The following is a 24,758-nucleotide window of genomic DNA, read 5'->3' on the forward strand; positions in this document are numbered from 1 at the left end:
TTGGCGAGGGGAAATGAGGCTGGGGTCAGCCTGTGTCCTCAGTCAGCCTCTTCAGGTTCTGAGAGAACACTATGCATTACAAGTGATTTCTCATTCTCCCTCTACTATAGGCAAATAGAAATGGAAAAAATGGTTTGAATTCATCAGCATTATAGACACTGAGCTACAGAAATGCCTTCAATGGGATCATGATGAGTCCTTCTTACTTTTGCCTCATTGTAACTAAGAAAGTTTTCTAAATGGACTGCTACTGAAAATTATTGCAATACGAAATAAAGCTTTCCTTAATTTTTACAAACTAAATCTTAGATTTTAGGCTCTTCTAATTCTAGATGCAGCTAATAAAAATTTATACAGTTGAGAAATTTGCACTGCCCTACATCTCGAGTGTTTTAACTGCCATGTTAAGTCTGGTTTATGGAGTTTGCACTAACAACCAGATACTGCTTCTGTACAGCAATGCGATTGTGACACTACAATATTTGTAATAACAGCTGATACTTTTGCAGCGTTTCACATATTTTTTGTGGTTTTCTAAATTGAATAAGTTGGCATTCTGTTTAAGTGGACTTGCTGGTTGCAGCTCAGGTGTAGTATGATGCAGACTGTGGCACTCACTGTGACTTGGATTTTCTTTACCAGGATGAAAACATTTATACAGGACAACGTGTGCGGAAACACTTTCTAAGAGAGCCTGTGCCAGCATAGTCCTAACCGCCTCCATTCTTTGTCCCAGTAATTCCCCTTGGAAACTGTGGCTGCAACACGTAAAAGTCAACGGGTTGGGATAGCCAACATCACCACAGTCCCAAAGCTGACAGGGACTTGATACACAAAAAGAGTGGCAACCAAAACTTGATGGAAACTTCCCACGCTTTTGGAAATGTAGAAAAGAAACCCCATGACAAAATGCTACTCTGCTGGTTTTGTTCTTAGCTGGATCAGCTGTTATCACTCACACAATTAATGCAAATATAAGCCTCATCAAATGTTTGCCTAATTTTTGTAATTAGATATCTATCAAACAGGTAGACTATCTATTCTGACTGTTTTTCACTTCCATTATTTAGTAGCTTTCCTTTAAGCACTACTTACAGCTGCTAAACTGATATCTAGAACATCATGGCTTACAAAAAACAAATGTTTTTCTCAGTCTTAAAAGATTCTTCAAAGAACTCAAAATGCAGTAATTCTACCATGTCCTCTAAAATTCCTTAGAGTTTTGGCTCAGAGATTCTGGTAGAAAGATTAAACCAACTGTAAATTCCTTCAATTAAGAAATATCATACAACTCAATGCTTATGTTTGTCCTTGCAATACTTATACCATGATTTGCTATTTCCAATTTTATTGTCTTCTCAAAAGGCATCTCTTTCCAGTGGAAAAAGGATTTTGTTTCAATTTTAAAACTCTGATATTAGGAAAACGCAAATCAGAAACTACAGAAACTAAGTATTTTGAGTTGGGCATAAAACCATCAGTTTTTAAGGCCATAAGTTTTGGAACTTCAGTTTGTGGAACTGGAACACACATACTTTTGGAAAAGTTTCTAAAATAAATTTTAAAAACAGTCATTAGCTCAGAGCTGAAAGCCACTCAACAATTCATTCTTGTTTAAAATGTTCATAAGTTCTATTTTTCAGTTTTAAAGTATGTGCAAAAGTTTCTAAAGCGGAATTAAAGGAAATATAGTTACCTAAATGCAAAGAAAAAACACTTTAATTCACTTGCTCTAGGCAGTAAATACACCCTTTCACCCCCAATTGCAACTAATCAGAAGTAGTTTGTCATTAGTGATTGAGGCCCATGCAAATCTCACAGAGTGCAACAAAGCAAAGTGCAACATTCTGCACCTTGGTCAGGGCTAAGGCAAGCACAGTTTCAGGCTCAGCAGAGAATGGAATGAGAGCAGCCCTGAGGAGAAGGTCTTGAGGGGTGTTGTGGATAAGCAGCTCAACATAACCTTCTCGTATGTTGCTGCAGCCCAGGACACAGATGGCCCTCTGGGCTGCATCGAGGGAAGTTTGGTCAGCAGGTCAAAGGAGGTGATTCTCATCCTGTACTCTGTTCTCCTCTGTTGTGACCCCATCTGAAGTACTGGATCCAGCTCTGAGATTCTCAATACAAGGACATGGACCTATTGGACTGGGTCCAGAGGAGACCACAAAGATTCTCAGAGGGTTGGAGAAGACAGACTGTGAGAGTTGAGGTTGTTCAACATGGAGAAGCATCTGGAGAGAGCTTAGAGCCCTTTCCAGTACCCACAGGGGCTATAAAAGAGCTGAAGAGAAAGTTTTGACAAGGAGATGGAGTGACAGGACAAGGAGGAATAGCTTCAAACTGATAGAACATAGTTTGAGACTGAGTATTAGGATGAAATTTTTGACTGTGAGGGTAGTGAGGCACTGGAACAGGTTGTGCAGAAAAGCTGTGGATGTCCTATCCCTGGAAGTGTTCAAGGCCATACTGGATGGGGCTCTGAGCAACCTGGTCAAATGGGATGGGTCCCTGCACAGGGGTTGAACTAGATGGTTTAAGGTCCCTTGCAACCCAAACCACAGTGTGATTTGATGACTTTGGGATGACAATGTATTTTTATCTTCATTTATACATGATGCAGAACATACTAATTTATCTTAATTTCTGGTAAGAATGGACATTTCATTCTAATTGATCAATGTCCCTCAGCAACATATTAATAGTGATTAATTAATAGTATTAATAGAAACTCATCACTTATTAATAGTATAAATTAGAGTGTTGTTATTTTAGTACCTTCTAGCTATCTCAGTTCTAAACTACCATTGATGATATGAAACAGAAGAAAGGATATAAGAGAAAAAGACTATTACCTTTTCCTCCAGATTTTACTGGGATGATGTTACTTGAGAGGGCATAGCAGATAAATCTTACATATATTTTTATATACATATATGTATATAATTATATATACATATGTATATATAATTATATACATATATTTTTCCCGTAATATGTTGGCTAAAACTGCTAAACCACTTGTTTAATCAGTTTGTCCTCAAATTAAAACATTTACAAAGTTTTCCTGGTGTTTCCTTAATGAGTCATTAATCTAAGAAGTTTAACATGGGGTCTGATCATGTTCAAACTCAATTTAATAGCAATTCTCCCACAGATGTGCAAATGGAAAAAGTAGACATTAATTCAGAAGTAAGCAATTTTCAGTGAAATTGATGTTTCTGACAGAGCTCTTTCTCCATATGCTTTGGCTAAAAGGTATTTCCTTCACTGAAATAGCTTTGTTTAAATAGTTAAAGTCACACAGAAAAACATGAGTAGGCATGCAGTTCATGAACACATGCCACACCTTAGTGATCTGCATTGCTACACCCTAACTTCAAGCTACCTATGTCACAAAAAAAGGTAGGCTTCAAGGACAGACTTTAACATCAAAGAACAGTGTCATGACATGTAAAAACAAATTAATTTATTAGAGGTGTACATAAAGTCTAGACAGACCCAAAATTTGGTTTAGGAAATTTTATAACGGTATCTTAAAAAAATTCTAATATTCTGATTTTTATCTCAGCTCTCAGAAGCACAAGCCAAACACTTCCTGAAGAAGAATGATCTCAAAAGGAGCCCTTTCTCTATTACCTAATAGGGTTACGTACCTACTTTTAGACACTTTTTTTTTTTAAATTCACTCACTTTAGGCAGTAAATACACTCTTTTTAACAATACAGAGAGACGAAAAAAGGTAAAAATTGGTTGCATTCCACTACACTGAAACTCTCAGTCTTTCTCTTGTGGAAAACAGCACACACCACTCCATTTTTATCACATCCATAACTCCTAAGAGGGGAGAAGCTTAAAGAGCTCTATGAAGTGGAGTTCACTATGCTCCCATAAGGCCTGGCCATGACTGGCACCTGTGCACAACCACTGAGAGGGGAAATTTGTCTTCAAGAAGTTTCACTGTGAAAACTTTTGCACACAAAACACGAATCAGTAAGAGAAGTACATAACAGGAAAATAAAACATACTCTTTGGCATGAATTCTTTGTTCACATTAACACAAGAAATTGTTTAGACCTGAGAAATTAAAGGTCCTAGAAAAGGATTCAGGACATGTTGGCCACTTACGAGAAGTTACTAGATGGCTTCCAGATAGGTTAAAGTGCTGTGACAAAGCTGAAAGGTTTTATGATTACATTAAAAGCTGAACTATACCATGATGTTTATTTAATGAAACAAAAAACACTGTCGTTAAAATACATTTGGAAGTGCAATAAATCCTGTGCCAGAAGTTTCCACTCCTATATGGCATGCTTGGCAAGAAATCATAGTTGTTCTAAAAAAAACCAAACAAAAAAAACCAACGCCACCAGCTAGAAGACCCCATGCTAAAAGTTACAAAGTTACCTTACTTGATCTTTTCCAACTCTTCCTCATTAGCATTGTCTGAAAATAAAATAGAGCATTTTTATTACCTTTTCTCTGCAATACAGAAAAGGAGGCCAACAGTCTCAAACAGGGCAATTCACATATAACCACCACTACAACTGAAGCAGCAACATGTACACTCCAGCAACAGATACATACAAAACTGAAATAAATCCAGACAAGCAGCAGCCCTGTGCATACCCAGGCATACTTTTCTGGGTGGTATGGGTGCCTCATTTCTGGAGACAATGCACTACATAAACTAGTAAGAAAGAAAAGACAGAAAGAACTAGATTTAAAAATGAAAATAAATAATTATGCCATGATAGATAGTGATTTCAATTCTGACTGATATTTGAGTATTTATTTATTATTTCTTAATAATAAAGTGCTCCAACCTTTCTGAATACTACTGTATACCTTACCCACAGGTATAGCCACAAAAGAGAAAACCCGCATGACGCTCCTTTGATGACACAAATCTATTACAAAATCCGTAAGATTCTCACTGCTTGCTCATTTCACAGCAGTAAAAATAGTTCTTTGGTTTGATAATTACATACATGAAGTAGAAAAAAATAGTTATATCCTCACTCTTTGAAAAAGCCAAACCTCAGTTTCCCTGTTCCATTACCTAAACAATCTGTAAAACCTTGGCACTGCTAGGAGCCAAAGTACCCAGGACACGTTCCCAACCATTAAATAAAAGAGACATTCTGATCAAGTACGTTATAGAAGGTTTATCTGTAAACACAACTGTTGCTTAAAGCATTTCTGTGGAAATGCAAAGAAATTACCTTATACAACCTAATAAGGTTTAGCAGCCTGTTACTGACATTGAGCAAGAATAAATCAATAAAATCAATATTTTATTTATTAAATATTTAATAAATAAATTGAATAGTTTCAATTTCTATTGAAACTTTCACCGTAGGAAAAAACCCATAATTAATTAACAATTTTGAAAACACTTGCTTTTTCAGGTAATGGAAATTAATTTTGAAATTAAATTATTTTAGTTGCTAAGAAATTAAATTATATTTTTTTGAAAAAATTCAAATTATAGAAATTGTGTGTGAGGGGGTATTTCTGAAATACCCAGAAATTTTTCAAATAGACAGATTTTTGTGAGAAGAAAAATAACTAGCCACTGAGGAAACTTTTTTAATTGCTATGGACAGTTAAATCCTAAGTGCTCTGCAGTAAGTTAATAATAATTGTAGCACTGTGCCTTTGGAATATATACTAAATGTTTTATTAAGCTAGAGAATGCCAATTAACTCTTTTTTTTAGAGAGGCATGTAAGAATTTGACAGCTTGAGGCTCACAGCAGGCCCTGAAGAAAATCTGAGTTCCTGAGTCCTGCTCAATACAGCACAGCTCCTCCCTTCCTTGTAATTTCTGAATCCTACAAAGCTATAGGTCAGAGCACAAACACAGCTTCACTGTGCTTCAGACCAGGCTGTAAGGAAGGAACAGAGGAAGTCCTGACAGCTGAATTAACTATACAGGTTTAGATTAGATACTAGGAAGAAATTCTTCACTGTGAGGGCACTGGAAATTGTCAGCTAAGGAAGTTGTGGCTGCCCCATTACTGCAAGTGTTCCAAGCCAGGTTGGATGGGGACCTGAGCAACCTGACCTAGTGGAAGAGGTTGAGTGGAACTAAATGATCTTTAAGGTCCCTTCCAAACCAACCCTACTCTATGACTTTTTCAACTTTGAGAAGTTCAGTTTGTGTGGTAGCTACAGAAAGGTACAACCACCCTTACTTAGTAAATGGTATCATTACAGCTAAAGCAAGATAAACCTTAACAACCATCCTTAAAAGCCAATAACATAAATAGCATAGGGCAGATCATGATGGATGATCTACATGGAACTTATTAATCTGAAAATATTCCATGCCCTGAGTCTATTGCTGGAGTTCTTCTCTATTATGTTAATGTCCCTCTAGCAAATAAATAAATAAATAAATAATGCAACACATGATTTAAGACAACAAGCAAACTGACAGCACATTAATGTTAATAGTTTTATATGAAGTAAAAAAACCTAAGCAACATTTGAGATAGATTGTTTTAGGAAAAAACCAATTCCTTGAACTTTAATCTCAATAAATAACAATATCCAAATAGAACTCATATGTTTACTTTTTTTCCATTTTCTTTGTTAGGTTGCTGGCAGTGATGAACAGCTGTCCCCAGTCACTGCTGGTCTTGACTGGCAATGCTTCTTATCAAGCTACCAGCTTTCAGGAAATAGTCATTTCCTATAGCTGAAAACTGCCTGTTAAGACCCAGGTAGGGAACTGACATGGTAGTGAAGAAATGGGTGACATGCAGTTCTGAAGAACTTGCTTACTGCAGGTTTTCCAGTGGTGGAGTAGGTGTGCTGAATGCTGATGAAAAAAGACCCATAAAAACTCACATGCATTGTGGCACCCATGACTACAACACCAAACAGAATCCCCAGGAAGTCTATACACATGCACAAAATCACAAGCAGCACGCTGTCACACAGAGCACCACATGTATCCAAAAGGAAATAAGAAACACTGTCAGAATTAAAGTAACAAGACAAGCTTTGTTGGAGTAGGTCTAAGAAAAAAATTCAATTGCTACTTTTGACTTCTTTTAAACTGGTCATCAAAAGCAGAAATTAATAAAAAATACAGAAAGTACATCAAAACCACATTATTTTTATTAATTGAGTTAAAATTAACAAATCTTTAGAGCTGACCGGTTTAAACATTTTTATATACACATACTTCTCACATATTTATTTATTTTACATCTTTTTAATTTGCACTGGCTAGCTAAGCTATCTGTCCTCCCAAACACTAAAACTGAAATGAGGCATTAATGTAAAGGACAAGTAGTGCTAAAGGACAAAGCAAACACAAACTAATTGTTGGAACTAGTGCTGCTTCAACTTACTGTGTTAGGCTGGAAATAGACTAAACTTCCCATGAACACTAAAACTTTCTAATGTTTATAGTCATATGAAAATTATTCATTAATCAATTTTGATTCACGATTTATGATTTTTCATAAATCACAACAAATCGATTGCCTTTACATGTCAAAAATCAAAAGAATAGGACTTCTAATAACTTTAGATATGCTATCTTTCTATTTATGTACATAGTTTGAAGAGACATTAAAAGATTATTACTTTAAATATTCACATTTTAATGCCTTTAGGACAAGCACCAGGTAGCTAATGGCAAAGATACAGACAAGATTTTCTAGAAATTTTGATTTGTTTATCAGTCCATACTCTTCCAATCGTATTCAATAACTGCAGGCTATTTCTGTATTTTGTTCAAATAAAATGTACCACAAAAATAAAATAATGTGTCCTTATTTATTAAACTGGTTTACTGAATCTCTTTATGATTGAAATTATGTCCAATATCTTCTACTGAAAAAACTCAATTGTTAACTGATTAAACGCTGCTTTTCACAGTTCATCAGGACTCAAAAATAAATAATCCTCTTTTCTAGTCACTATAACACAATTACACTGTCAATTTTACACACAGTTATATTATTGTATATTTATGTTAATATTCCTAATTGATATATGAATCCCAAAATATAATGATCTGAGGAAGTGGAGCTTTCCAGCTGTAAGTCTCAAGATCATCTCATCAGTCAGTACACATAAAATCTGAATTCCATCAGAATTTTTTTCAGAAAGATAAGGGGGAAAAATGCTCCTGTGTGGACCAAATATATCTGTAATTTCTTTTCACTACTCAAGTCTTCATCCAAAACAATCTACTACTGTGTCAAGTTGGCTGCTTATTTTAAAAATCATACCTCTCTCACAGACAGGTGGCAATATACAACTAGGCCCCTGAATTTGTCCCATTTAATTTCAAACTTGCACTTGGAATATCTTATCCTCCAGAAGCATCAATATTTCTTAGGCACTGTGAGAGGATGCATTTTCCTGTAACATACAGCTACATTATTTTGAAACATCAATAAAATGCTTTGTGAGACCTGTCCTCCAACAACACATCCTCCTCAGAAGACTTTACCTGCACATCAGTGCATGACCTCCAAAACAGCCTCGCTGCAGTTCAGGCAGTGAAAGGATCTCTTTGAAAAGTATAATCCACATCAAAAAGTTACCAAACAACACATCACAAACAGCAAGTCTTGTTTTAAAAGGCTTAATTTGAAATATGGCTAGAGACCTGCCCAAGATACAGGATCAAAACACCATGTGGTTTGTGTGGCTGCATGGGAAATCTAACACTTCTTGTTTTAGAGCTGTTCTATTTTTGTATTTCCCTCATGGTCTTAATAAACACTCTCATTTTAAACATATGGAATTATAGTTACAGCAGCTTAAGTACTTCCAGGCAATTTCTGTAATCTTCAGCTTTACAATTTAACACCATTTATGTGTGACAACACACACGTTATGTAAAATGGTAAAGTATTACCCTAATTACATAATTACTTGCAACTCTCAATTGCAAGCAACTTAAGAGTTATCACCTGAGCAAAATGAAACCTATTCAGGAGAAAATTAATTTTTGAAATGTACATTATATAGGGATATCAAACCAACAGGATTTAAGGAAATTTGCAATGACAGGAAAACACTGCACATGATGTGAAGAGACAGTGTCTCTGTGTCTTCCATGCATCAGTCATTAATGCATACTTAAAAGTGCTCAGGTTTTTATCTACATATTTCAAGGATACTCAAATTACTACCTGTGTAGAGATATCCAAGTAGAAGGGGAGCATCAATCATTCAAACAGTGTGCTATACAGACCAGGAATTTGGGAGTTGCTTTTAGTGCTGCTTTATATGCTGCACATTTTCAAGAGTAGACAAGAATTAGTCTTAATCCTCTAAAATTACATTTGAAAATATATTGACCTCAATCCCTTTCATTTCAATAAAAATATCTTCATTATTACAAAACCTTTCAAAACTTGCCAAGGATAGCAGTTCAACTGGAGTGATAGATTTTGTAATATACCTGTTCCTTCAAGAGTCAATAAAAGCTAATAAATAAATAAGTACACGTAGTAACAGAAAGAAGCCAATTCAGCTTTCAACTATTAAACCCTTAAGGCATTAAACATACAGCAATTACATATTAATTTTGTAGGTCATCTTCCTTGCATTGAAGACTCTGATTTTATTGTAACTTCACCAGAACTCTGCGGTGATCCTATCTTGGGAAGACTGGTTTCAAATCAATACTAAGCTGCAGATTAGGCACCTGATTCTTAATTGGAATAGTAGGCATTTTCAGACTGAAGTTCTATATAATAGTTTAAATGGGAAGAAAATTTGGTGACTTGAGTTATATTTAAAAAGCTAATAATGAAATGTGTAAAATTCTTCATCCTATTACAACCAGCCATTTCGATATCAAAAAATTTGCTAACCAGCAACACTACAATCTCCCAATACTCTCAACATCCAGTGCTAATTTATGAACCCCCTTATGAAAAACATGTTACACTGTAATGTCTTCATTTCACTATCTCTCCTCTACAATTCTGGAACACTTGGTATAATAGCAGAAAACAGGAGGCAGCACAGTAGCTACCCTCTCTGTATGATGAAGAAAGGAAAGCTGTGCTGTCCACATAATGATATACCACATAAAAATACAGTGTTTCTGTGTTGCATGATTTAGGATTATGGCAGGACAGTGTCACAGCAACTTGGAAAAACAGGGCAAGTACCACCTGACTCAGACCAGACTGATGAAAAAAAAAAAAGCCCAAAATTAAGTTAATTTCTTAATTTACATAAATTATTTTCTTAATTTAAGACGCTTGTGATGTAAATTTGCAAAACAAAATTCTGAGCTGTATGGACAAACATATTGCTTAAAAAAAAGAAAAGTACACTCCTTATATAAGCTAGATGCACATTAGCACTATATTTCATTATTTTTATTAAGTACTAACAGGATGCCATGAGGAAAATTAACAGAGGATAAAATAATTTCCAAAATTCTACATCTTTGCTTTACTACATACCAGACACCTAGATCCAGTAACTGACTTATCAAGTTACTACTACCTGAGAGAAAAGTGTAAAAAGAACACTAGTAGAATCTGCCAGTACTCTGCAGGTATGCAACAGGATGTCTCACACTGCAGCATACAGAAACATATATGTTCTTACAAAAACCATGCAGCTGAACATATCCATGGACAGTTTCATCAGAGTAATCCTTTTTCTTGGCCTTAGCTGCAACCTGTCCATAAGACAGGGCAAACAGGTTCATTGTTAATGGATCCTTAGGGGTGGATAAACCAAAATGATGTTAAATAAGCAATTTAACAAAAAAATTTATTAGAATTAGTGTTTTAAAACCAAAACTGGGGGCGGGGGAAAGTGTAACATTGGAAAAGGCATCTCTAGCTGTCCTAGAGTGTATGATCATCTTAAGAGTGGGAAATTCCAAAGATAAAAAGAAAGAATAAGAGACAGTAGAAGCAAGAGAAAGATACCACCACCTGTGGCTTCTGTGATGCGTGGGTGATCGTGGCCCATGGTTGTGATGTACAGTCCATCAGAGCTGGAGGCCCACAAAAACTGGGGGTTATAACCCTTACTCTTCTGGTAAATGCCCCAATACCTCCTGTATAAGTTCTGGGCATGAAGAACAGTCTTCTTCCTGGAAGATTCTGGAAATTTGGCTGTGTTGAAGGTGTAGGGGAGTGCTGAGTGCATGTGTCTCTGTGTTCGAGTGCCTGGACAAAGTCTGTGAGTAAACTGAGTTTTGTGGCTGCACAGTGGTGGCTCACAGTGTGGGAAAGAAGCTGGCATAAAAAAATCCAACAAAACACTGTCCCACTTGCACAGGTTACATTGCTTAGTGGTATTTTTTCCTTTAACTGAAAACAGCATGTTTAAAGCAAAATTTAGCTGCAAGGTCCAAATGCTTCCCTACAGCCTAGCTGAGGACAAAGGAATCCATATTATTTTACAACCTCTCATAGTGAGAATAATCTCTTCTATTTCTGCCATAGTTCTACTTCTACAGCTCATCAAAAGTCACAAATGCTAGTAAATTATTGTCTTAGGTTGCAAATGCAGGATGTGGCCATGGTGTATATTCTGTTGCCATCTGTTAGAGGTGGGGCAGTTATCTTCCCTTAACTGGGCCACCTGTTAAAACCAGGTGGGGCAGTTTTCTTTATCTCTTTCACAACCCATCCTCCCTCAGGGGAGAGATCTTTTGTTAATGGGCCACTGAGTCTCACTGCATGACTGATAACATTACATCATGCCATTGTGAGATGCTCCGCCCAGAGAGAGGAGCCAAGCATTCCTACCTGGATATAATCTGAGATTTGGAACACCACAGGCAGCCTTTTCCAACTGGATTTCCAGAGGAGCAGCTTTCTTCTCCACTGGATTCCCAGAGGAGGACCACCACTGGACCTTCAGAGGAAATCTACACCCTTCTACAGGATCACTGCTCCAACAGAACCACATCTGTCACTCCAGGAGGACTGCAGCCACCATTTAATGGGACTGCTACCAACACCCTGACCCACAGGGTGTCAGGTTGTATTCTGACTCTGCCAATGTTGTCTTGTATTATTGCATTTTTATTTTTATATTTTCTTTTATTTGTTTTTCCTAATAAAGATCTGTTGTTCCTACTCCCATATCTTTGCCTGAGAGCCCCTTAATTTCAAAATTATAATAATTTGGAGGGAGGGGGTTTGCATTTTTTGTTTCAAGGGAGACTCCCGCTTTCCTTAGCAGACACCTGTCTTTTCAAACCAAGGCAATTGTAACAGAAAGAGTTTGTCACAACTAAGAGTATCTAGAAACCTGGAAACTATTTTCACTTAAAACTATGCAGCTCAGAAAACAAGACTGATGAAGGAATTACAACAAACTTAGAAAATGATACAATTTTGTAATTGAAATGTAAATTCCAAAAATTGAAAAGCATCAAATAATCCTTTAAGATTAGTTACCTTTTTCAGCTTTATTTTTCATGTGGAATAGGATTCAAATACTCTTATCTAGAAAAAGCAGACTAGGTCCAAAATTCTTTAACCAATGGTTTACTGATGTTTCTCCATATTAACCAGCACTATTCACCTACAACTGACTTTACCTGATCCATCTGAATCCCTTCTTACCAACTATATAAGGGAGGATTCAACTCAGGTGAAATATGCTATACTATACCAGAAACATCGCTCAGTGTTATCTTATTAATGAAAAAAGTCAAATTAATCTCATAATTTGATATTTACTCTTGTGCTTTATGTCATCCAACCAGAGAGCAATCACAGGAGTGATGACATTTATTAAAATACTTAAAATTACCGCTTCTCGCTGGTCTCCTGGAGCCAACAGAACTGACAGGAATATACTTCCCAGATCATGGTCAGGGTAATGAGGATCCTTCAGACTCAAGGTAACATCTGTTTGCCTAGGAGACAAAATCTCTGCATTTACTTGGATTTTAGACTCTCAGACAATTAATTTCTCAATCATAAGAACTGAAGGCATCTGAAATAATACTAAGTTACTTGGAAAAGAGTGGCACAAATTTGCCCTATTCCTACTTACAAGTATTTCTTCTGAATGTGCATAAAAACAAGTAAATACTTTTACTCTGCATTAAGTACTGTATTACATGTACTGAAGTAATTAAATCAAAAAGGTAACATTAATGGGTTAAAAAACCAAAAAAATATCAAACATTAGGGGGTAACGCAGCTAATATGAAAACAAGATTAATGTGATTGTAAAGCGAACCTCTCCATAGACACCATGAAAATGTGCATAATCCAATAATTTCTTAAACATAAGTGGTTTTCTTTAGCTAGTTTCATGCTGTGTAAGTTTCTATAATTATTTTCTAGCATAATGTTTTACTTACAACTCCACAAACATGGTATTAGCAGATAAAAATATATAAACATTCCATAGGCTTGTTTGTGCCATACCTGTTTAATTCCAAGGATGTGAGATCCAAAAATGCTGAACCAATGAAGTCATCTTGAAGTCCAAAGTCATAATCAAATACCTATGATGCACAAAAGCATTTTTAGTACTAGACGTATTTATTTCTTTCTTTAGAGCTTTTCTGACTATGAATCATTCTTGAAGCTCTTTTTCCAGAGCTGTCACTTCATGTCTCTCACTTGTTGAAGCAGGAGTACCTGAAAGTAACCTGAAACTTTCTGTCCAGAAAATCAAGTCTGAAACTGCTTGTTTATAAATCAGACTGCATCATATAGAGACACAGGTGTATACTATTTCTAGACTATGCATGTGAATCAAAATGCAGCAGTTTTATAAAAATGAAAGAAATTCTTTTATAAACATAGGCACTGAAAGAAGGAAGATGAAAACAATTAATAAAGCTAAGCAGAATCACTGATTTCTTATATATTGATTCCTTTATGAATCCCGCAAAGTGGAAGCAGAAGGGCAGGATATGGTTATGAAAAGTGCTTCCACTTTTATTATAACACTTGCATCAGTATTTTAAATAATATAATTGTACATTTTGAAGGCTATGCAACTTTGAAGGGTTAGAAACATTACAATCTAAGATTAAAACTGAAGGGGTATGTGTAAAGAAATAATGATAATTAATACTTTACTAGGAGAACTCTGCCTCTTAATTTGCTACCTGAAAGAGAGAATACCTTGAGAAATTAACTGACATCCAGACATGAATCTGGCCAGTACATCAGAAGGTATTACTTGAGATGGGTTATGATTTCCTAAGTCTGAAGAAAGAATAGCAAATAATCCAGGGGCAGCTATTGCAGGGAAATAAACAAAAAAGATGAACAGCAACAAAGAAAAGATGTAGCAACACAAATTTTAAAAAAGCAAAAAAAGGGAAAAGCTCAATTATCAAAATCAACTTTTAAAGTAAATTAACTTCTTTTTTGTAAATATGAGGTTTTCTGAGTACTAGAACATATCTTCAGCTAACTAAGAGTGAGACGTGTTAATACCTTGTAAGGAGAAAGGAGAAAACTGAAAATATGACAGGACTAGGTTCAAGGTCTTCAACTCTAATATAAGTACTTCTACTATTGTACTACAGAAACTATTCCAGAAGGCAAAACAGTTCATCTTCTACAACTACGTTAATATGCACAGGGTTAAGACAGTAGTAACAGAAATCCTTTGGCCCAAAAGCTTCAGCACAACTGCACCACTCAGCGGGTTGGATACAAGAATGTGAGCACAAGTCCCTCACATGCATCAATTTACCTGAGTAGATTGCATTTTCTATATCTGTTAGTCATTCCAGTGGGAAAAGAAAACAAATGATGAAATCTCAGTTCATAGTGCAATGTCAAAATTGTTTTCTCCCTCTCTTCCCCCTCTACAAACTATCATGGTAAAATACCAATTAAGTATTTTTAGCTTAGTAAAATTCAATAATGTCTTAAAATATTTGAACGAGCTGTAAAACCTAAAATACTTCACACACTGTGTTCAGAGTACAACCATGATAGACATACCAATTGACACACTTTTCCTAAGGAAAAAAAAATACACACCCTACTGCAGGGCTGATACTTGGCATAAATAAACTGAAACAGGTGGCTACATTGCAAGTCTTTGCTTCTTCCTCTTTCTTTCACCTGTTCATTCCTTATGAGTCACTAAACATAATAAAGGCATGAAAATGCCATTTGAGGATTCTGTTTAGCTTTTAAGCTTTTCTAGTAACAATGTACTTTATGTGAGCAGCATGAAACATAATACTGATTAATAATTAGAAGATATTTAAGTGTAATGGCTCTACTAAAAAAAAAATCTACAATTGACATTTCAGTTAAAAATTCTTTCATGAATTTTAAAATAAGAATGATACTGATCTAAAACATCATGTAATTTCAGATCAACTAAGAGAATTATATAGGTAAGCCAAACTTCCATACTTCCCAAAGTATTTTCAATGTAGCATGTTTTATTTTGAATCCTAGGACTACAGTTTTTCTAAATACATTTTTGGGAACATAATTTTTGTCTACTTTGTTTTACACAACTAAGAATCACTTTTGTGTATAGATAACCATAAACTACCAGGGCCAGAATTTATTTCTCTTCTGTGGGCATGACAGTTCTTCTGGTTTTCATTCCAATACCATCTCAGAAACACTAGTGGCACTGCTGCTTATTAGTCAGGACATTGCTGGCCACTTTTTGATCTATGTTCAAGCAATGTGATACTTCAGAATACTTGGTGCCTCTAATCATCATCCCACAGGTGAGGACAAAATCATCCTCACCTGTGATTTACTAGGGAGAGCTACAATGTAAAAATTGTAACAGCAGAAAATGGTATGAAACATAGAAGCAAACTCACTGTGTTCCATACAAACAGAAAAATTAGAAAACTCTGGAGAATCAGGTACACATCTCAATAAATTCTCAAAAACTGACCTCAGCATTGAATTGCTTTTAATGGGACAGATTATGCTTCACATCATCATTACGGAGTGATATTTCCATAAATGAAATGGGTCATGAAATACAGTTTAATTTTTCCGTTCTTCTGCTAAAATCACACTAAAGAAATATGAAACAATTATGACCTGAAGTAAACAAAAATGCCTATACTTGCCACTTTTAAAAATGTTGACATCATCATTCTACAGACAAAACTTAAATAATGTTCACTCTAACTAGTCTGTAGTCTTCACTATTGCACAATAAATCTTCCAGTCTACAGAAAATCACAAAGCCCGAATTCTTCCAATAATTCTTCTGTTCTAATTTATCAGACATATGTAAGCTGGTGTTTTACCTTTATATACAATGGTTCTCTTAGGTTATCTATAAGAATGCAAGTCTTTTCTTCCCACACAGGATTGAGGTTCTTGTGTACTGTTTTACTTCTAAATACTTCTTTCCTCCAAGTTTGAACTTGACATATGGATCACTTGTTCCTGATAAAGATACATATATATACTGTTAATTCTATCTTTGTAATACAAAAAGGAAATGGAGACTAAATTACTTCAAACAGAACTAAATGTAATTTCCATACGTAGTCAAATTCAAAACATTATCAGATGAAAATACTTTATTGTCACAATCTATTACTTTCCAGGTTGTCAATACTCAGTTAATTGACTCCATTAACATCAAATGTGTGCTTGCATCACTTTCTGTTGTTTGCAATTCATTCTTAAAGTCATACATTAAATACTGGCAGTATTTGTTTTAGTTAAAAGAATTATGTCCTTACTAGGGCTAGTATATTATCTTAATGCAACAAAAATTAGATTATAAAGTTAAAATAACTCCTGTAAAATATTAAACTAATTATGTTGTGCCTTTGAAAAGGCACATACTTGACTGACACCACCAGTGAAAGTCTTCAATGACTTAATTGTGTCCAAGCTTTTTTTTCCCACAGACCCACTTCCTACACCACTCATAATTTGAAAATGAACTCTAAATTCTGTCCACAAAGCCTTCAACATGCCTTCTGCAACAATCATCTACTCACCAGAGAGCACTGGACAAAGCCTCTTGAAACAACTGATTAACAATTGTGATCAGAAAAACACCCCTGATGGGTATAAGTAAAATGTTAAATATGCCATATGAATGCCATAAGCATGGAACATATATGTGGAAGTGTCACAGGGACTGAACCACCGGTGAGAGGAGGAGTCTCAGGGTGGGTGGGCACAGAGACTTGCAGTCATCCAGGAGTGCATGTGAGAGTAAATGACCAAAGACCATCTTAAAATAAACAATAACTCTAGCTTCAGTAACAGCTGCATCTTCATTAACAACAGCAAAATTATAAGACAAGGCTTCTTTTTTTCCTTTAACTTTTAGGGCTTTTCAAGGCACCAGCAGATTTTAGAACTCTGCATTCATATCCACTAAAAAAATGCATCTAAAATAAATAGCTTTTCTTAAAACTGCAACATGCTCTTCTAAGCATAAATTAGAAGGGTTATGAGCAGCATTCTTTGCATTATTTCATCCAGCCACAAGATGTCAGTACTCTTTACCTGAAGTTAATGTCTCCTTGTTTCAAAATACTACAGCAGTGGAAAATGGTGGTCTCTTGTGTTACATTCATTCACACCTGTAATTCCTGAGTCATAATTTCAGTGGCACAAAAGTGTTTTGTCCAGCACAACTAACTTGTTCCTTGGTTATTCAAGCAGTGGTGATGATTTTGAAGTCAAAGATCATGTATTTAAATTAATTCTGCCTATGGACACTATGTTATGGTGTGCCCACCCCCCTGCTCCTTGGAACCACTCTACCACCTCAGGAATTCTCTTAGGTCTTGACTTCATGTAGACAGTTTGAATGAAGCATCCATTGACTGTACCAGGAACTTCTGCCTAGTTAAGGTGGGGTGGCATTGAGTTGGAAGACAAGAGAGGGAAAAATCAATCTTTGGCTGACAGCCTTGGAACATCTAAAAGAGGAAAAATGGTTCTAGCTTGTGAGTTGGAAGGGTTGATTGAGAGTGCTGTAAACTAGGTTTGAAGGGAAAAGGGGATAAGACCTTGCTCACTAAAGATGAGACCAGCAGGGCTCACACCGGCAGCAGGGTTGATATTGATAACACAGTAGGGATAACAAACAGAAGGAACTGGAAGGCATTCTTTAGTAGAAAAGCTTTAGCAGAAAAGCTGGAGACAAGTCACCATTACAGAAACATGGTAGAATGACTTGTTTGACTGGAGTGTTGCTGTGGATGTTGAGAAGTTCTTCAGAAGGGTCAGGCAAGAAAGAAGAGGTGATAGGGTGGCTCTGTACATCACGGAGTGTTTCGGCTGTATACAGCTCAAGGATAGTGATGGTAAGTTTCAGTGTTCAAGATACAAGGGCAGCCAACAAGGCAGACATCCTTATGAGAATCTCTTACAGACCACTCAACCACAATGAAGAGGTGGATGAAGCACTGTATATAGGTGGCTGGCTGACATTTCCCAATTGCCAGTTCTTGCTCTTGTGGCAGATTTTAACTGGCTGGATGTCTGCTGGAAACTCAAGACAGCAGAGAGGAGGCATCTAGAAGATTCTTGGAATGTGTGGAATTTCCTGTCACAGCTGGCAAGGGAGCCTTACCAGGGTTGAGATTCAACTAGATCTGCTCTTTGTGAATAGAGAAGGGATTGGTGAGAGATGTGGTGGTCAGAATGTCCATCTTGGGCATAGTAATTGAGTTTTAATTCTTGGTGAAGTAAGGAACGGTGAAGTAAGGAACAAAACCTCTGCCTCTGAACTCCCTCTGGAGTTCTGGAGGGTGGGCTTTGTCCTGTTCTGGAACTGGTTCAGAGAGTCTGCTGGGAAATAAAGAGATCCAGGAAGGCTGGACATAGCTTAAGAAGAAAATCTTATAGATGCAGAACTGAAATGTCCCTATGTGCTCAAAGATCAGCTGTCAGGGAAGCCTTGTCAACAGGAAACTTTGAAATTTTTTTAATGCAGGGGGAAACACTGTCACCAAGGATGAAAAAATGGCTGAGGTACTTAATGCCTTCTTTGCCTTAGTCTGTAACAGTAAGACCAGTTATTCTCAGGGAAACCAGCCCTTGAGCTGGTAGACAGGGGTGGAAAGCAGAATAAACATCCTGTAACGCAAGAGAAATTAGTAACTTGTGAAGTCATTTGGACAGTCATAAGTCTATGGGACCGGATGGGATTTACCCAGGAGTACCAATGGAGCTGGTGGAAGAGCTCGCCAAGCTGCCCTCTATGACTTATTTATCATCGGGTCCCAGATGACTGGGGATTAGCCAACATGCTGCCCATTCATAAAAAGGGCTGGAAGGTGGATCCAGGGCACTACAGGGCTGTCAGCCTGGCCTTAGTACCTTGGCAGGTAATGGAGCAGATTCTCTTGAGTGTGATCATACAGCACATACAAGGGATCAGGCCCAGCCAACTGTGGTTTAAGAAAGGTAGGTTCTCTTTGACCAACCTGATCTAGTTTCATGACCAAGTGACCTGCCTGCTGGATGATGGAAAGGCTGTGAATGATGGGAAGGTTGTGTACCTGGTGGATGATGGAAAGGTTGTGTACCTGGACTTCAGCAAAGCCTTTGCACTGTCTCCCACAGCATTCTCCTGGAGAATCTGGCAGCCCATGGTTTAGGCAGGTGCCCTCCTCACTGGGTTAAGAACTGTCTGGATGGCTGGGCCATGTGACTGCATGGTGTCATATTCAGCTGGTGGCCAGTCACTAGTTATGCTCCCCAGCATAACTATTTTAATAATTAAATATTAATTTTAATACCCACATATAAATTTACCCAATGACCATGCAACTTCCCAATTATTAAGGCAGTGTTCACCAGCTCCCTTACCTCCACGGTCCCGTGCAGCTAGATTCTGTCCTCTTCTTAGAGTAACATCCAACTGGTACATTCCAGGGTCCCCTGGGGGGAAATCTGCATTACTAGTTCCAAATGAATTTGTTCTCTGGAGAGGAAAAAAATGCAATAACTAATGTTACTAAAAGTTTCATGTAAGGTCTATGTATATAACATCATCCTACTGAACTAAGAAAAGGCCACATCCCACTCCCCCACCTCAGAACTACCACCCAACATCAAGGAATCTGCTCAGTATGACAGTTTCAACAGTAAGACAATTACCAAGATTCCTTTAAAAAAAAAAAAAAAAAAAAAAAAAAAAAAAAAAAAAAAACCAAAAAAAAAAAAAAACCAAAAAAAAAAACACCCCACAAACAAACAAAAAAATCACAAAAAAAAAAAAAATCAAAAAAACCCAAAACAACCAAAAAACCAAACTGGCTGAAAAATAATTCTTTGATACAAAAGGGTTGGAAATTGATAGTCTTTAAGATCCCTTTCAACACAAATTACTTGAGGATTTTAAGAATTACAGTTAAAATTACATTCATATCTAGTTCTGGACCACTAAAGCAAAATAAGCAATAAAACACAAAGGTAGACCTTATAGTATTATTTGGACTAGTCATTACCAGTATCCTCAAATCCTGATTCAATAGTGTTGATTCAATAGTTATAATGTCTGCATTCAATAAACATACATAAATTAAGATTTTGTGCAGTACTTTGCAAGCTATGTGGGTTTTTTCCACAGAATTTTGGGGGAAGTTGTGGCAGGAAAATATTAATAAAGACGTTAAATGCATCTATAGCTCTGTATGTCAGGGCAAATATTCTTAGATTAGTTATTTGTATAAAATGTGTCCTAAGAAAATTCAATAAAGGAAGTCAGAATGCAAGAAACTCTCCAGCCCTCTGGAGTGCATCAACAATAAACACATTTCTGTCCAAAAGACAAAGTACTTATATTTCTTAAAATACACAAGCTTTTGCAAAAAAGTTTTTAATACATCTCTCTACGTAGGATCCAATTACAGCACACCCTTGGAACACCACATTTAATTTCAAGACTAGAAGAACTAAATCACTTATACATTCACAGTACATACAAGAACTTCATCTGTTACACACTTTGAACACTGTATTCACATATGCCCATGCTAGGAGCTAAATCTTTTAAGAGTAGTCTTATTACTATTTTATTATGTGATTTTGGGTCCTCTGCAAGAAAAAAAAAATTGCATGCTGGAAATATCTCAGAACATGTATCAAGTGCTATACCATTTCAACAAGAAACTAATTTTATCTTTCTTCCTACTAAACCCTTTCTTCTTTTTCAAGTAATACTAAAGCTAAAGCATGGAGGAAGATACAAAATAAAGGCATTTCAATATCTGGTTTATTCTTGTTATTTCAGCATTATAACTTCAACCCCTAGCATATTAACCTTTGCTGCTACCCATAAAATGCTGGCCAAAATGCACACTGGCATGCACACTGGTTCCACAGCAGTGAAAGAGGGACAAAGAATGTCTGGCAGCAAAAAAACAAAAAAAAAAAAGCTAACAGAAGAGTATCTATCAAGTTGTTTCTCTATCCATCTGCCTCCATATCCTGATTCTGGAGCAAGAGTTTGCTGGCATTTATTGATTTAAATCTAATATAAAATTTTACTTCTGCAGCACTGCTTGCAGAGCCTAAGACAGTACATCTAAAGTACAGCAAAAAATAAAATTAAACCAAGTTCTCAATTTCTCCACTAAGATTACAAACTTATTTTTCAAGAGAGAAAACACATCTTCCTTGCCAGTTCTGCTACACATTGCACTCTCCACCTTTCTCCCATGTCATTACCCTCCCTTGTTTTATCACAAATTAAAACCTTTCTTATGTTCCCTTCTGTGAAAAGCAACTACTGCAATCATGCCAGATCCTTCTGGGTTTATCAGCTGTTTCTTACAAACACAGTGGGTCACCTACAAACAACGAATTGCCAGCACAGGGATTTAGACTCTAAGTTTTTCAAGGACTGAAGGAAGCAATTTTCTTACTTTTACCCTTCTTTTCATCCTAGGAATATATTGCCTTAACCTATTTCTATGGGGTTGTGTAACAGTTTTTTTAATGAAACCATTTAACCATTAACAGCAATTCCAGTCCCAGAAGAAGTTAATACTAGTCACTGGGTGAACACTTCCTTTTACCAAGAAGCAGACAAACCAGTCAGTGTGCAAGTACCCACCACCATCTCTGAGGATCGTACATATGTGCAAAGATATAACCTCCCCCAAAGGAACAGGACACTAGATTGTACGGATAAAATCGGAACTTCTGTTGGAAATCACACACAATGCACTCAAACACTTCATATGGGCCAAAATAAATCATCCTTGGCTGATACCAAAGGGAACAGGATGTTATTGGATATTGGATATGTTATTGGATATGTGGGAATAAAGCTCATAAAGTGTTGCCCCCAGGCTGGAAAGGCATTTGTACTTTCAAAGCCTTAGTCTCTAACATCATAATTGATAAAGACCAAGTGCCCTCAGGACTATGGATAAGAGGCTATTTGGAGTGTACAAAATGCACCTTAAATGCTGTAACTGAGCAACCAACTAAATTTTCTAGCTTTTAATAGTGGTTTTTTAGCCTGCCTAAGTGAATTAGAAAAGACAATTGTGGACTTTTCCGCTACCATAAAATATATAGAGAAAATCATACAATAGATGTCATTACTGCATTGCAGAAAGAAGTTAAGAGCTTGTCACATGTCACCTTACAAAAACAAATGGCACTAGATCTTCTCTTGGCATCACAAGAAGTATGCACTGTCATTAACAACAGTTGCTCTGTACATATTGATCAAAATAGTAGAGTGCCTACAGATGTCCAGGAAATCTAGAAACAAACACAAATTTGACAATGCACAGCTCAAGATGGGGGCAATCTGAAGCTCTTGGGGATCTGAAGAAATCTGGATCAAACTTACTTCATGGTTACCCAGCTGGACTTTAAAACATGTTTGTAATTGTCACCATAATAATTGCTCTGTGTGTTTTAGTGTGCATTGTGATCCAATTGTTGTAATGTCTTACACCATAAAATGAAGTACAGATATTAGACCAGCTCCCTTAAGGAATTTAGTCTCAAGAGAAGGGCAGACTTGATAAGAACAGTGGAACAGAACAGCATTTTACTCTCATAAGTACACTCACACAGAACAGCACAACATCGGAGAAACAGATTTAGGATGTAACTTAGGCAAACAGGAGTTGTGCAAAATGCAAGCAGGATGCCAGCTCAGCTCTGCAAGGCTGACAAAGCACAAGTTATACAAAACAACAATATTGTGCCAACTCAGAAGCTGGGGTTGAGGAAAAGCCACTTAAAAAGGACACCGGACATTGAAGACCACCAAAGAAGACCGGAGAAGAAACATATAAGGACTTTGACAAGGGCTGTGACTATGTAAAATAGAGTAATACATAAACATTAGGTAATCAGGGATAGGTGATATGTAATCATTGTATATGATAAAAGCTCTGTTTACCTGACATTTAAGGGCACTTGATTGCAGGAAGGTCCCTCTGAATGACCAGCAAAATGCTGGTCACTGAGAGGTTGAATGCCTGATTTCTAATACTCAAAACTGTGTTAGAAGAACTTATGTTTCTATCTGGCCAATTTTGGTACCAAGAATGAGCCACTTTACCCTGGCCAAACACTGGAATATGTTGCCCAGGGAGTGTCTCTGAGGACAGCTGAAAACTGGTCTGACATTGTCCTGAGCAATCTTGCTCAGAGCAAGAGGTTTGATTGATCTGTCTCCAGAAGTCCCTGTAAACCTCATCCATCCTGTGATTTTTTATTGATTTGAAATGTCATAGTAAATAAAGTATATGCTGACCTTAGCTACCTTTCCTCGATGCATTGTTTTGCCTTCTACTTCTGGTTGCCCTCATATGGCAGTGCTGCAGTTTGCATTCAGAACTACCATCCTCTCCACCCCTTAAGAGAAGAGTATGTCCAAGATACCAAGATGCACATAAATACTGAATTTTTCAAAATAAGCTTATATATATATGCTTTGCATTTATGCTGGCGTGCTCATAAAAGTTGTAATCATTCCCTGGACATTTCAGTCTTTCACTGTGAAGCAACCCATTACTTACAAAGGCACATCAAGCCATACTGTGTATGACTCAACAAACATGAAGCCTCTTTCTACATGCACTTGTAGAAAGCAAGTTGTCTGCACTCTCAAAAATCCCAAATATGATCTTTTTCATAAATGAAAAAAGCATAATAAATTCAAGTCATCATGAAACAAATTAGATCTGACTTTTAGAAGAATTATTGCAGAATTACTCAGTTTCCAAGACAAGGAAAAAGACTGAGCAGTTCTATGCCATTTTGGTTTTAAGAAGATTACTGGAACTTACATGACTTGTCTGAGTACATTTTTGCAAGTACATATGCACTTGCACTCACAAATACATGATGCATGCACAAAGTAAAAGGGGAAATAGAAGCCGGGTCTAAGGGAATGAAAATAACACTGAAAATACAAAAATTACTTATTTTTTTCTAACCAAAATCAGGCCCTAAATTTCCAAAATTATTGAACTGTTAAGCATTAAAATTATTCCCACATTTCCTTTTTCCTGTTTTTCCCAAAGACTAAGTCTCAGACAGATGCAGCACTATTCCAGTTTCTGGCAGCTAGCTTTTCTGTCACTATCACACAAAAAAATTCTCTCACTTGCCTGAAGAGTGCAGAATTACACAGCAAATGATGTCAAACACAGCAGATGAGAGAGAATTCAATTAGGAACCAGAGAGAGGTGTCATATCCAAATCAAAGATGATCTGTTTACATATTACAAAATACGAAAAATACCTGAAGTCAACAAAAATGTTGGAAAAAAATATAACAAAATATACATCATTCCCTTGAAAAAATAATCTCCAA

At 36.5% G+C, this 24,758-nt stretch overlaps 1 protein-coding gene across 1 annotated transcript in view; it reads right to left on the reverse strand.

Moving 5' to 3' along the window:
• The window catches only part of MCTP1 (multiple C2 and transmembrane domain containing 1), a 212,139-nt gene that overhangs the window by 137,021 nt on the left and 50,360 nt on the right, over positions 1–24,758 (reverse strand). Inside the window, 6 exon segments of the mRNA XM_050987037.1 lie at positions 4,405–4,443; positions 12,774–12,879; positions 13,400–13,479; positions 16,234–16,337; positions 16,340–16,375; positions 19,775–19,889. Of these exon segments, the coding sequence (XP_050842994.1) occupies positions 4,405–4,443; positions 12,774–12,879; positions 13,400–13,479; positions 16,234–16,337; positions 16,340–16,375; positions 19,775–19,889 (480 nt within the window).

Source organism: Serinus canaria, chromosome Z (genome assembly GCF_022539315.1).
Source record: "Serinus canaria isolate serCan28SL12 chromosome Z, serCan2020, whole genome shotgun sequence".
Classification (NCBI taxonomy): Eukaryota; Metazoa; Chordata; class Aves; order Passeriformes; family Fringillidae; genus Serinus; species Serinus canaria.